The sequence below is a fragment of the Bufo bufo genome, chromosome 7 (genome assembly GCF_905171765.1).
Source record: "Bufo bufo chromosome 7, aBufBuf1.1, whole genome shotgun sequence".
Taxonomy (NCBI): Eukaryota; Metazoa; Chordata; class Amphibia; order Anura; family Bufonidae; genus Bufo; species Bufo bufo.
In genome coordinates this window covers 46,436,130-46,448,977 of record NC_053395.1, presented here as the reverse complement: position 1 = coordinate 46,448,977, position 12,848 = coordinate 46,436,130, and the positions used below count along the sequence as shown (strand labels likewise).

Below are 12,848 nucleotides of genomic sequence, written 5' to 3'. Positions count from 1 at the left end.
TAAGTCCCTGGCAGCAGTGATGGCCAGTTCGCAGTGTTCGCCAACGAACACATGCGAGCTGCCATCTTGACTCACAAGTCCGGCGAGGCACAGGTAAGCCCTTACCTGTGCCGCGAGCCGGTCTGAAATCAAATGCGGTCACCGGGAGCAGGCAGTTTCGAGAACAGCCGCCGGGGGCCTTCATCGGGCTGTTCTCGGAACTGCCTGCTCCCGGTGACCGCATTTGATTTCAGACCGGCTCGCGGCACAGGCACAGGTAAGGGCTTACCTGTGCATCGCCGGACTTGTGAGTCAAGATGGCAGCCCGCATGTGTTCACTGGCCATCACTGCCTGGCACTGTAGGGCATACTGATGACATCTGATATAGATTATTTTTCTATGCGTTCACCTGCTGTGCCCCCCGTTCTGGTTTCCTGCCCTGTATGTAAATCCATTCCATCAGTACAGGGAGGAGGAGACGGCCGTGTTTCTCAAGGGGCGCAGGGGCGAATTGGTCATAGACCCTACAGGGAAATTTTTCTCTCTTACACAGATGCAGGTGCCCTCCTGAATTCAACTGCATCGACGTCCTCAGGACAGCGATACAGTTGAATATTGTGGTGCAGAGGCATTTTGTGCTGCACTGTGGTATTTGCTTCAGCTTGGGCGGTGTGTTGTTCTGAACTATGGTATTGCTGGACCTGCCTACTTCTGTTGTCCCTGCCTAATTATGTTGCCCCACATTCTATCAATTTGGTCCCACTTTTAACTTTTTTTTCCAGGGCCACTTTTAGTCCCCAGTCGGTCCTGGAAGAGGAGTTTCCTTCTCCCTGGCTGTGAGCGTCCAATCGCAGCGGAGAGAGTCACAGCCAGGGAGAAAAAAAACTCACCGACTGGACCGCGCTACAGCCAGGGAGAATCAGATGCCCCTTGAGAAATATGGCCGTCACCTCCTCCCTGTACCGATGGTATGGATTTACATGTAGGGCGGGAAACCGGAACAGGGGGCACAGCGGGGTAACGGAGCAGCACGTAGGAAAAAAAGAAGAAAAAAAAGAAAGCGATCACATTCACATGTCATCAATATGCCCTACACTGCCAGGTATTTATATGGTAATGTCAGGACCGGTGAAAGGTCCTCTTTAAAAGGGTTTTCCAAGATGTTTTTTACTGATGACCTATCTTCAGGATAGGTCATCAGTATCTGATCGGTGGGGGTCTGAAGACCCAAAACCCCCACAATCAGCTTTTTCGAGAAGGCAGCGGCATTCATGTGAGCTCCGTGGATTTCTCAGTGGTTACTAAGCACCGCGCCATACATTGTATTGCTGCTCTTGGTATCGCGCTTAGCCCCATTCACTTCTATGGGGCTGAGCTGCTCCTAGCCACGTGATGAACGTGTCGTCACTTGGCCTAGCAAAAGAGGCACCACTGCCTTCTCAAACAGCTGATTGGCAGGGGTCCCAGGTGTCGGACCCCCACTGATCAGATACTGATGATCTATCCTGAGGAGTGTTAAAGTCTTGGAAAACCCCTCTAAGTAAGACGGCTAACCTACGGCTCATATTGATGATTTCAGGTTTGGGTGTAGACACATATCTCCACACATTCATTGTTTGGTATGCTTAACAAAGGCTGAAAATTAAAGAGATTCTTCTAAAAAGCTGGACCTATGTATGCCATCACGTTCACATTGTCAGTGTTCACATATGGGCCTTAAAGGGGTTGTCCTGGATTTTGATATTGATGGCTTATCCTTGGGATAGGCCATCAATATCAGATTGGCAGGGATCCGACTCCCAGCACCTCCACTGATCATCCGGCGACGGAAGTCGGTCAGCTACCAGCTCCGTCCAATACACAATGGACTGAGCTGTTTGGTTCCGGCACCAAAGCTACAAGGTAACAGCTGATTGGCTGGGGTGTGCGGTGTAGGGCCCTGAGGATAGGCCATCAAAATACTGGACAGCCCCTTTAAGATTTCTGTTAGGCTTCTGGTATTTCTGGCAGAACTCCTGATGGAAATGTGAACAAACCAAATCAAACCACAGCCAATTCCCTCATGTTTCAAATAAAAATAAATTTGCACAGCATGCAGCGTTAGTTTTTATGGTAAAATAAGGGAAACCAGGACAGAACCTGATGGACTCCATTCTAAGACAAAGAGGTCCACCAGGTGCTGTTGGTGTCCTTCATGTCACAGATCCATCACAGCACTGAATTCTGTTTTTCTGATCCTAACGCAGATGTGAACACGGCCAAACTTCCGAAATCCTGAGCCCGATCTGGAACTGCCTGTTACCTGTGCTTGGTGAAAGGCGCCTTCCGATATCTTGTAACGGTTAAGAAACAGCTTCACGTAGTAGAAGTTAAATATGCTGTTCATCATTCCAGCACCTAATGTGGTCATGGAGTAGGCCAGGGCCGGCCTGTGGATGCCAAAGGATAACTTCATGTTCAGAGTTCACCTAAGGAAACGTAAACAGGAACAGAACTCCATGAAAACCTACTGCCAGGCGTAATAAAAAAGCATAAAAGATCAACAGAGCTTAAAAGGGAAATGTATCAAAGGCTGTACGACAGGTTTCTGGAGAACAATTGTAACATCCTGAAGTATGTCACTAAACTTCTGTTCCCCTGCTTCATAATGTTAGGTATATGCATAATGTCATCTGGTAAAAGTTTGCATAATTTCCTCTACAATGTGTATTTTCCAGGTCTGTTGCATTGTATTAATGCTGTAATATTCATGTATACCAGCAGGTGGCAGCAGTATGTAGCAGAACCAAAGCTAGTTAGTATATCTAGACTGGAATAGACCATTCCAGGCTAGCTTCCCCCTATCTGAGGAGGAGTGGAATGTTCCCACATCCTACTTCAGAGGGAGGACAGAAAGTTCTAGGCAGTGTTCCAGCCACCCCCGGTTGGGGTAGGCTGTGTGAATAGGAGCTCCCAGAAACAGGGATCCCAACTAAGGATTCAGGCCTAACCTAAGGCCCAAAGCAACATTCCCAGCCTGAGTTCCTTACCTCAGCTGGATGACCAAGAAAGCAGCAACTTCAGAACTACTAGATCTCCAGGAAGAAACCACCATTCCCTGCGAGCAGTCCTGCAAGTACAGATTCCAAATACAAGGAGAAGATAAGTACCTCCATAGCTAGTCAGGCCCAAACAAAGCAGACCATAGAGAGAGCAGAAGACAGATACCTGCCAGATTCTTAAAAGGTGTATGTACTAGATGCAGAAGATATATATAATTCCTGCCACATATTGCCAATACCTGCTGGGACCCTAGACTATTGCTGTAACATTGTATGGATCTAGAGCTGCATAAGATAACCTCAAGTAAAGACAAGTTGGACCCTATTCTCTGTGTGGAATTCCATCATTCCTCCATTACTCCTATTTACAGCACTCAATTTGTTGCATGTGAGCCAGGATACAGGAGTCCAGCCGTACTACAGGTAGGAGACACCGTTGACACAATACAGAGACAATATCCCCCTTTGGCATTCCTAACCTAGTACATGAGCTATACCATCTTGAAGGGCCCTTTTGCAGTACCTGCGCAAGCTGCAACTGGCGTCACGAACTTAGTTACACCTAAATCTGACCCACTGCATAGCAGCCCCAATGACCCAGTGTCCTGCTCGTTGCATCAAGTGGCGTCACGAACAGGATAGGATTGTATTGTGTGTCCATCCATAAACAGCAGAACCGCATCTAATTGCGCCAAAAAACGGACTTAAACCGCATGCTGCACAGTATAACAATCAGGGCTGAAGATTGTACCAAAACCGCTTAAAAAGTGACTTGTCTTACTTGCATTGCTGTGCCAAAGAGAGCGCTACAGGTGCGCTGCTGCACACAAAGTGTTAATTCGGCATTGTGGAGATTTGCCATATTCGTTCCAAGATGGTGCTGCATCTTCATGCTGAAAGACAAAGAAATCCAGAAACGCCCTCCCAGGAGCGCGAAAATGAGGAATACGCCCCCCAGAAGCGGGAAAATATGACTACACCCCCTCAGGAAAAGCGCAAAGATATCGAATATGCCCCTTCAGGAGCGGGAAGCTTGGAGAACGCCCTCTATGGACTTATCTATGATCAGGCCAGAGGTGATAAAAACTCCGCCCTCTGTGCCCCTCCTTTAGGGTTAGCAATCAGCGTGTGCCGGAGCACAGTGAAGATGGCCTATCCACGTCCCAAATGGAATGCCATGGCCATTGATGGGGAGGACGTATACCCCGCACAACCTATGGAGATCCGGTTCTCTCAGCTAATACAGAGACGCGGACCCTCAGCTCTTGCTGCCTGACAGGAGGCCGTGGATACCCCTGCGCTCCAGACCCCTGCTGCACTCTAGCCTACCTGAGCTACCAGAGATGCCTGAGTTGATCGATGAAGTCCCGGTTCCGGATAGCGGTGTTCCAGATCTGGTAATCGAATACTAGGAGGCCGTGGATCCCTCCGCTGTGTACAGTGCACCCGCGGAAGCCGACGAACCTGCCCAGATGGATGTAGACATTGTACCCGCTCCCGCAGAGGCCGTCGCTGATGTCACTCCACCAGCAAAGAAGAAGGCCGTGATCCAGATGGCGCCTGAATCCGGAGAGGACCAGCGGAGGACACTGGAACCGGCCGCCCGGCCACGACATCAGGTAGGAGCTACCCCGCTCCCTGAGGCCCAGGCCCAGTCCATGTCCGCTCCACCGCCACGTCCACAGACCCCATCACCGCCTATCAACCTGAGGCCTACCAAACCACAGCCACATACTGGTGCGGTGGAGGCGGCCAGGGATTCCACTCCACCGCCCAGCTACAGTCAACTCAGTAGCCTCAACCCAGAGGTGCCCCACGAGATCACCGCCTTTGCCCAGACGGCCTGGGAATACAAGTCGGCCGTAGAAGAATGGGTGAAGGAGGTATTAGACAGCCCCCAGTCCGGAGATCCCGTCCTGACCAGGCGTACAGGAACAGTCCTATGGTTCTCTATAGAAAGGGGCGTGGGTTTCCTCCAAGATAACCATTCGGGCACAGAAGTATTTGTAGGCCGCAGATCAGTAAAACGCCACTACTTGCCCCAGGAGAGGCACAACTTGTACATTGGGGACCAAGTTGAATACACCCCCATGCGGTCCATGCAAGGACTATTTGCAGCCGGAGTCACCCTGCTCCAGAAACCTCTCTCCCCTGCCATCACCCCAGAGACCTGGCAGGAAGATCCAGGCTCTGCGGCAAAGACCAGATGTCTGCAGGAGACCCCAGATGGCCGCCTGGTATTTAAAGAAAAAGAACAACCAGCCCCTGCACCTTTAATTCCTGATCTTTCACCGCCACCAACCCTGAGGGTAGGACAAATTAATAACTCAGTGTCACCTTCAATCCCAAGGTCCAGCCCTGCTTCGTGCCACCCTACGTGCTCCCATGGAAGCAGCCCCAGACAACTGCTCCAGCACTCCCTGAGCCATTGAAGCCAGAGGTTTTACCCCTTCCTGCACCGGCTGTGGATCCCGGTCTGCAGCAAGCAACGGCTACATTCTCCAGGTTGGCTGTCCAACCAATACCTACAGTGACAGGTAGAGGCCGCTGGCGTACCACCATCAATACTACCCTCAGCCACCAGCAGAGGCAGGAGTTACCTCTGATGAGGTTCAGCAGCTCCAGTAGTGACGAGGAGCTGGACACCTATTTGTAAGGTGTCCTCACTATCAGAAATATACCAGTGACATTGTTTGGGAGCCACGCCATGGACTGATTGCCTGACGGGTGAGGACCTGTTGGCATGTTGTGCTTTTAACCGTTTTTGTTCCAGGTTGCCATTGTTTGTCCTCATCCAGATGGTCATGTCAGTTAGGACTCCCCCCAACAGCACTTTAACCCCTTACTCCCAAATTGAAAGTTTTATCCCCTGTCTCAGGTTAGGCCTCTTTCACACTTGCGTTGTCCGGATCCGGCGTGTACTCCACTTGCCGGAATTACACTCCGGATCCGGAAAAACGCAAGTGTACTGAAAGCATTTGAAGACGGAACCGTCTTCCAAATGCTTTCAGTGTTACTATGGCACCCAGGACGCTATTAAAGTCCTGGTTGCCATAGTAGGAGCGGGGAGCGGGGGAGCGGTATACTTACAGTCCGTGCGGCTCCCCGGGCGCTCCAGAATGACGTCAGAGCGCCCCATGCGCATGGATGACGTGATCCATGTGATCACATGATCCATGCGCTTGGGGCGCCCTGACGTCACTCTGGAGCGCCCGGGGAGCCGCACGGACGGTAAGTACACTGCTCCCCCGCTCCCCGCTACACTTACCATGGCTGTCAGGACTTTAGCGTCCCGGCAGCCATGGTAACCACTCTGAAAAAGCTAAATGTCGGCTCCGGCAATGCGCCGAAACGACGTTTTAGCTTAAGGCCGGATCCGGATCAATGCCTTCCAATGGGCATTAATTCCGGATCCGGCCTTGCGGCAAGTGTTCCGGATTTTTGGCCGGAGCAAAAAGCGCAGCATGCTGCGGTATTTTCTCCGGCCAACAAACGTTCCGTACCGGAACTGAAGACATCCTGATGCATCCTGAACGGATTACTCTCCATTCAGAATGCATTAGGATAATCCTGATCAGGATTCTTCCGGCATAGAGCCCCGACGACGGAACTCTATGCCGGAAGACAATAACGCAGGTGTGAAAGAGCCCTTACTTGATAGCCTGCTGCTATTTTATGACATTTTAATCCTTTCTATTACAATTGACTTTTGCCCTGTGGATTGCAAGAGAACTTTTATCAGTTTCCAGAGGATTCTACTTCAAGCACTTCCAGGAATACGGACTCAAGTTATTGTTGAGCCTATCCTTGCACTTATAAAATTTGCACTATTTTATAAAATGTTTGCAACATAAAAGCTTGCATTTAATTGTCATGCTATTTAATAATTTATGTCATTGTAACCAGTTTACAAATGTTATGTAACGTTCAAGATATCCTGCCCATTGTGTGTATTATCTCTCCAGGATCCACAATGTGAATTTATGCACTGATCAAAATGATTGCACTTACCATTGCCCTTAACAAAAAAATGTAGCAACTTACTTAAGTGTGCCTTTTTACAGCTCTTGTTCTCTTCCCCTTTATACGGACTGTCAACATACGGACGTTGTACACCAATGGCCTACACCCGGTGATGTATACCCATAGGTACCCAGGGTAGGACCAAATGGTAAGCCCTGACAGGTCTAGTTACTTCACAGGTACCCCTGCTGCTTCGGGAATCGTTAGAAGCCCTAGGCTGCTCCTTCCCGCTTGTTTAATGTTCCGGATTGTTCCCATCCGGAGGTGTCTCATTTCCAGGAGATCCATGGGAACGTACTGCCCTCCTCCTGTGACTTGCCAGAAGACACGGAGACGATAAATACCTCCCCTTCTGAGCTTTTGCCTAAGGTAAGGCGCCTCAAACCTTAGAGCCACAACTTAGCTTCCTCTTAGACATCATAGTGATCGTGTTGCAGGGAAGGGAATACAGGATAAAGCCACCCTTTAATTTGCGGGCATTCCATTACATAATGGTGGGATTACGGAGTAAAGACACCCCCATGCTTTCTTTGATGTTTGAAGGATCCAGAACATACAAAGTCAGTCAGTAAAGGTTTTGCTTTGTGCAGTTATAGGTTACCTGGTTATACCAAGATAAGGAAACTGTGTGTTGGACACCTTATGCTAGCGGGCAGGAACCTCGAGGAAACCGTTAAATGTTTTGTCTTTGTAATGTCATTATATGTGAATTCATGCAGCACTTTGTATTAATTGGGTACCCAGAGCTCACTCCTCACCCGCCTATCTTGCGCCGAGGACGGCTTCACTTAAAGTAACGGGGTATGTAACATCCTGAAGTATGTCACTAAACTTCTGTTCCCCTGCTTCATAATGTTAGGTATATGCATAATGTCATCTGGTAAAAGTTTGCATCATTTCTTCTACAATGTGTATTTTCCAGGTCTGTTGCATTGTATTTATGCTGTAATATTCATGTACACCATCAGGTGGCAGCAGTATGTAGCAGAACCAAAGCTAGTTAGTATATCTAGACTGGAATAGACCATTCCAGGCTAACTTCCCCCTATCTGAGGAGGAGTGGAATGTTCCCACATCCTACTTCAGAGGGAGGACAGAAAGTTCTAGGCAGTGTTCCAGCCACCCCCGGTTGGGGTAGGCTGTGTGAATAGGAGCTCCCAGAAACAGGGATCCCAACCAAGGATTCAGGCCTAACCTGAGGCCCAAAGCAACATTCCCAGCCTGAGTTCCTTACCTCAGCTGGATGACCAAGAAAGCAGCAACTTCAGAACTACTAGATCTCCAGGAAGAAACCACCATTCCCTGCGAGCAGTCCTGTAAGTACAGATTCCAAATACAAGGAGAAGATAAGTTCTTCCATAGCTAGTCAGGCCCAAACAAAGCAGACCATAGACAGAGCAGAAGACAGATACCTGCCAGATTCTTAAAGGTGTATGTACTAGATGCAGAAGATATATATAATTCCTGCCACATATTGCCAATACCTGCTGGGACCCTAGACTATTGCTGTAACATTGTATGGATCTAGAGCTGCATAAGATAACCTCAAGTAAAGACAAGTTGGACCCTACTCTCTGTGTGGAATTCCATCATTCCTCCATTACTCCTATTTACAGCACTCAATTTGTTGCATGTGAGCCAGGATACAGGAGTCCAGCCGTACTACAGGTAGGAGACACCGTTGACACAATACAGAGACAATATCCCCCTCTGGCATTCCTAACCTAGTACATGAGCTATACCATCTTAAAGGGCCCTTTTACAGTACCTGCGCAAGCTGCAACTGGCGTCACAAACTTAGTTACACCTAAATCTGACCCACTGCATAGCAGCCCCAATGACCCAGTGTCCTGCTCGTTGCACAATAGTCAAATATTTTTGCAAAATCGACTTGTTTCCATTTTATGCCGCTCTCAAAAAAAGTGGATGGGGATTAGAGGGGGAGGGTACGGCCTCCCACAACCAGACGGATTCACTACAATTTATGTTCATAGCTGGCCTAGGTTTCTTTTTCTCTGCCAGTAGATGCGCCAAATTTATTTAGCGATCTGCATGTCTTAAAAAATTTGGTACGTTTTACTCCATCCTACTGGGGCGTGAAACAGCTCTCCTAAAAAATTCCCCCACAGTGTTTGATAAAAATGTATACCCGTAGCTGATATTATTTTGTCTTAGCCACATTACCTGCCTTAAAAGGAGTCTGTCACCACATTTGAGCCTATTAGACAGATCCAATAGCGTTAATAGTGCCACCCAGAAGTTTAAAACGGTACCTTTGTTGCATATACCGGAGTCTTGTTTGAGCCAAAAATGAACTTTGTAGGTTCTGTAAATGCGCCGTCTCAAGTGCCCAGGGCGGCGTCTCAATCTTCCGAGCCCAAGACCGGACCTCCCCAACGGCTCATAACCCCGCCCTCCGTGTGCCTCTGCCCGCCCGTTTACACTCCTCCTCTCTCCTGCGGCGCAGTGGAAAAGGAGAGAGGAGGAGTGTAAACGGGCGGGCAGAGGCACAAGGAGGGCGGGGTTATGAGCCGTTGGGGAGGTCCGGTCTTGGGCTCGGAAGATTGAGACGCCGCCCTGGGCACTTGAGACGGCGCATTTACAGAACCTACAAAGTTCATTTTTGGCTCAAACAGGACTCCGGTATATGCAACAAAGGTACCGTTTTAAACTTCTGGGTGGCACTATTAACGCTATTGGATCTGTCTAATAGGCTCAAATGTGGTGACAGACTCCCTTTAAAGGGGTTATGCCATAATTGATGTAAAAAATTTAAATCAGACATCATATAGTACATGAGTGGTGTGCTGCACGGCAGGGGTGGGGGGCGGCGGTGCTGGGTGCCAGTCCGCCCCAGGTGGCAGCTGTCAGGGTGGTGACCGATGCAATGAGAGATTCTATCAATGCAGATGGAGCGTTCATTGCTACAGCCGGGGAGCTGGCGGTCTTTTGGGTTACTGACCGCTCAGCTCGCCACGCTCCTTCCGTCCTCTAGTCGTCTGCTCCCTGTTTCACCATTCAGCCCTGCAGGCCCAGATTGCGCTGCCGGACTGTGTAGGAGGAGCCTGGGAATCTGCCTGTGCACTCCTCCCACACAGCGCTGCAGCGCAATCTGTGCCTGGGAGTGCTGGAGGTGATCTGTTCATCAGACCCGGGACAAGGAGAGTATGTACTGTTTTTTAAAACTTTATTAACACTGAGAGGGGCACAGACAGGTCATTACTACTGTGAAGGGGGCATAACAACTGTTACTAGGGCACAGAGAGGGATATCTACTGTCGGTGGGGCACAATAAGAGCATAACTACAGTAAGGGGGGCACAATAAGGGCATAACTACTGTGAGGAGGCACAGTGAGGGCATAACTACTGGGAGAGGGCACAAAGAGGGCATAGCTACTGTGAAGGGGGCATGACGAAAGGATAACTACTGTGAGGGGCACAATGTGGGCAAAACTACTATGAGGGGGTGCACAATGTGGGCAAAACTACTATGAGAGGGGAATAACTACTGCGAGGTGGCAAAATGTGGGCATAACTACTGTGAGGTGGCACAGTGTGGACATAACTATTGTGAGGGGGCAATATGTGGGCATAACTACTATGAGGTGGGCATAACTACTGTGAAGGGGCACAATGTGGACATAGCTACTGTGAGGGGGCAGAGTGTGGGCATAACTACTATGAGGGAGGCACAGTGTGGGCATAACTATTGTGAGGGGGCACAATGTAGACATAGCTACTGTGAGGGGGGCACAACTACTGTGAGGGGGGCAAAACTTCTGAGAGAGCGCACAATGTGGGCATTACTACTGTGAGAGGGAAAAATGAAGGCATAACAACTGTAATGGAGCACAAGGCTATTTTCGGCAGTTCTATATAAATAAATGGAGGGTGGCAGTGCGTACGGGGGTTGCCTCATCTTAGACATTGGTGGCTGCTGGTTCTGCAGCAGTGACATAACATGCATTGTTCACATGACCACTGCAGCCAATCACTGGCCTCAGAAGTCACATGTGCATGAATGGCATGTAACTGCTGAGGCCAGTGACTAGCAGCAGGGCCACATGAACAATGGACGTGTCATCATGCCTGCAGAACCACCAGGGAACGCAATAGCAGGCCACTCATAGGGAAGTTTTTTGTTTTTTAAAAAATCTGGGCAAAGTCCTTTTTTTGCATTTAGGAAGCAAATAGCCAAACCAAAACAAAAAACTAGCGCTGTAGGTCTCCGTAGCCTTTAAATGTTAAAGTGGCATTCTGATTTTACGTAAATATAACAGAATTATTCTATACTAATAAGTAAAGGTGACGCTGCTACAAAATAGTAGGTGTATCTCTCGCCAAATTTTCGGAGTTCTTGACTGGAGGGAAAACAATACAGGGAAACCGTCACCAGGACATTCACAGTTAATCCGGGCACACTGCCTTGTAGGGCTACCTCAGCTGAATGAATACATTTTAGTTGGTAAATTTGGGTCATCTAAGCCAGAAATGTCCAGCCCCGCCTGGGAACGCCCACTAATGACAGGCTTGATTTTAGAACAGGCATGCCAAAACCTGCGGCCCTCCAGCTGTCGCAAAACTACAACTCCCAGCAAGCTTGGACAGCCTACAGCTATTAGGGCATGCTGGGAGTTGTAGTTTTGCGACAGCTGGAGGGCCGCAGGTTGAGCATCCCTGTATTAGAATTTGCTGGGACTGTCTTTGCAAACCAGGGACAGTCCCTGCAAATTCAGAACAGTTGGCAACTATAGTAACGATACCTTTCCACCGCTTCATTCTGGAGAAAACCTACTTTTAATCCCTATGCAAATGAGCTGTTAAGTGCACCGAGGGCGGACCCTTGCTCTTCCTGCTTCCTCAGCCAGCCCCTCCCTCTCCTTTGTAATTGACAGGGCCAGGCAAGACACCTATTTAGGACCCTGGTGGTCCTGTCAATCCAGGAGAGGGAGGGGCTGGCAGAGGAAGCAGGAAGAGCAAGGGTGCACAGAGTGGCTTGGATCCGCCCTCAGTGCACTTAAAGGGGTTCTCCGAGCTTTTAATATTGATGACCTATCCTAGCCCGGAGAACCCCTTTAACTGCTCATTTTGCATATGGATTAAAAGTACTTTTACTGCAGATTGAAGCAATAGATCCATAAGTGAAATGTATTATTACATTCAGCCGCCCTATCCCTAGCGGGCATTGGGAACTGGTTTCATAGTGGCGGACTCCCTTTAAATCCTGGGTTACCAATCACCATTCTGACAGAATTAGTAAATCTACCCCTCTGTGTTATAAACCCTTAGCATTTTCAAGATCTGCTTGCCGTCACTGAATGTAAATTGCATCAGGAGAGGTTTTCATCCCCTTGGGCATAAACAAGTCAGGTTTCCATTCACTGACATCAAACAGGGAGCTTGATAATGGTGAGAAACTGAATGCAATCAGAGATCAGAGCTCGGCACAAGAACCGCATCACGATACTACCGCACATCCACTATCACTGTCTACACGTTCACCTACTATAGAGCATGCACAGATACTACCAGGCAGCGAGGACCAGGGCTCATGGATGACGAGGATCACACAAAGGTCAGCACAATCTCCGACCCGCCTGTTGCCCCTCGCAACCTGCACGCCTCCTGCGGCTCAGCAGCACCCAGCAGCAAAATACGGAAGTGTCAAAACAGAGATGGTGGGCGTGTTTGCAATTAACCAATCACAGGACAGCAGCGCGCCTTGACGGACAGCTGATTGGTTCGACGGTAGCCGCTGTCACTTCATCCCGCCCTTCTATTGGTTCGTTTGTAAACAACCCCT

The 12,848-nt window shown here is 49.1% G+C and overlaps 1 protein-coding gene across 3 annotated transcripts in view; it reads right to left on the bottom strand.

The window, feature by feature from the left end:
* The window catches only part of LOC121007783 (transmembrane protein 180-like), a 36,044-nt gene extending 23,337 nt beyond the window's left edge, over positions 1-12,707 (bottom strand). The window contains exons 1-2 of one of the 3 annotated variants that reach the window (XM_040439985.1): positions 12,575-12,707; positions 2,283-2,448 (exon numbers count right to left, since the gene is read on the bottom strand). In XM_040439985.1, the coding sequence (XP_040295919.1) occupies positions 2,283-2,435 (153 nt within the window). In that variant the 5' untranslated portion in view covers positions 2,436-2,448; positions 12,575-12,707. Of the gene's footprint in view, positions 1-2,282; positions 2,449-12,547 lie in introns of all 3 variants that reach the window. The other 2 variants (XM_040439987.1, XM_040439986.1) reach the window with 2 other exon arrangements.
* Between the last annotated feature and the right edge of the window lie 141 nt (positions 12,708-12,848).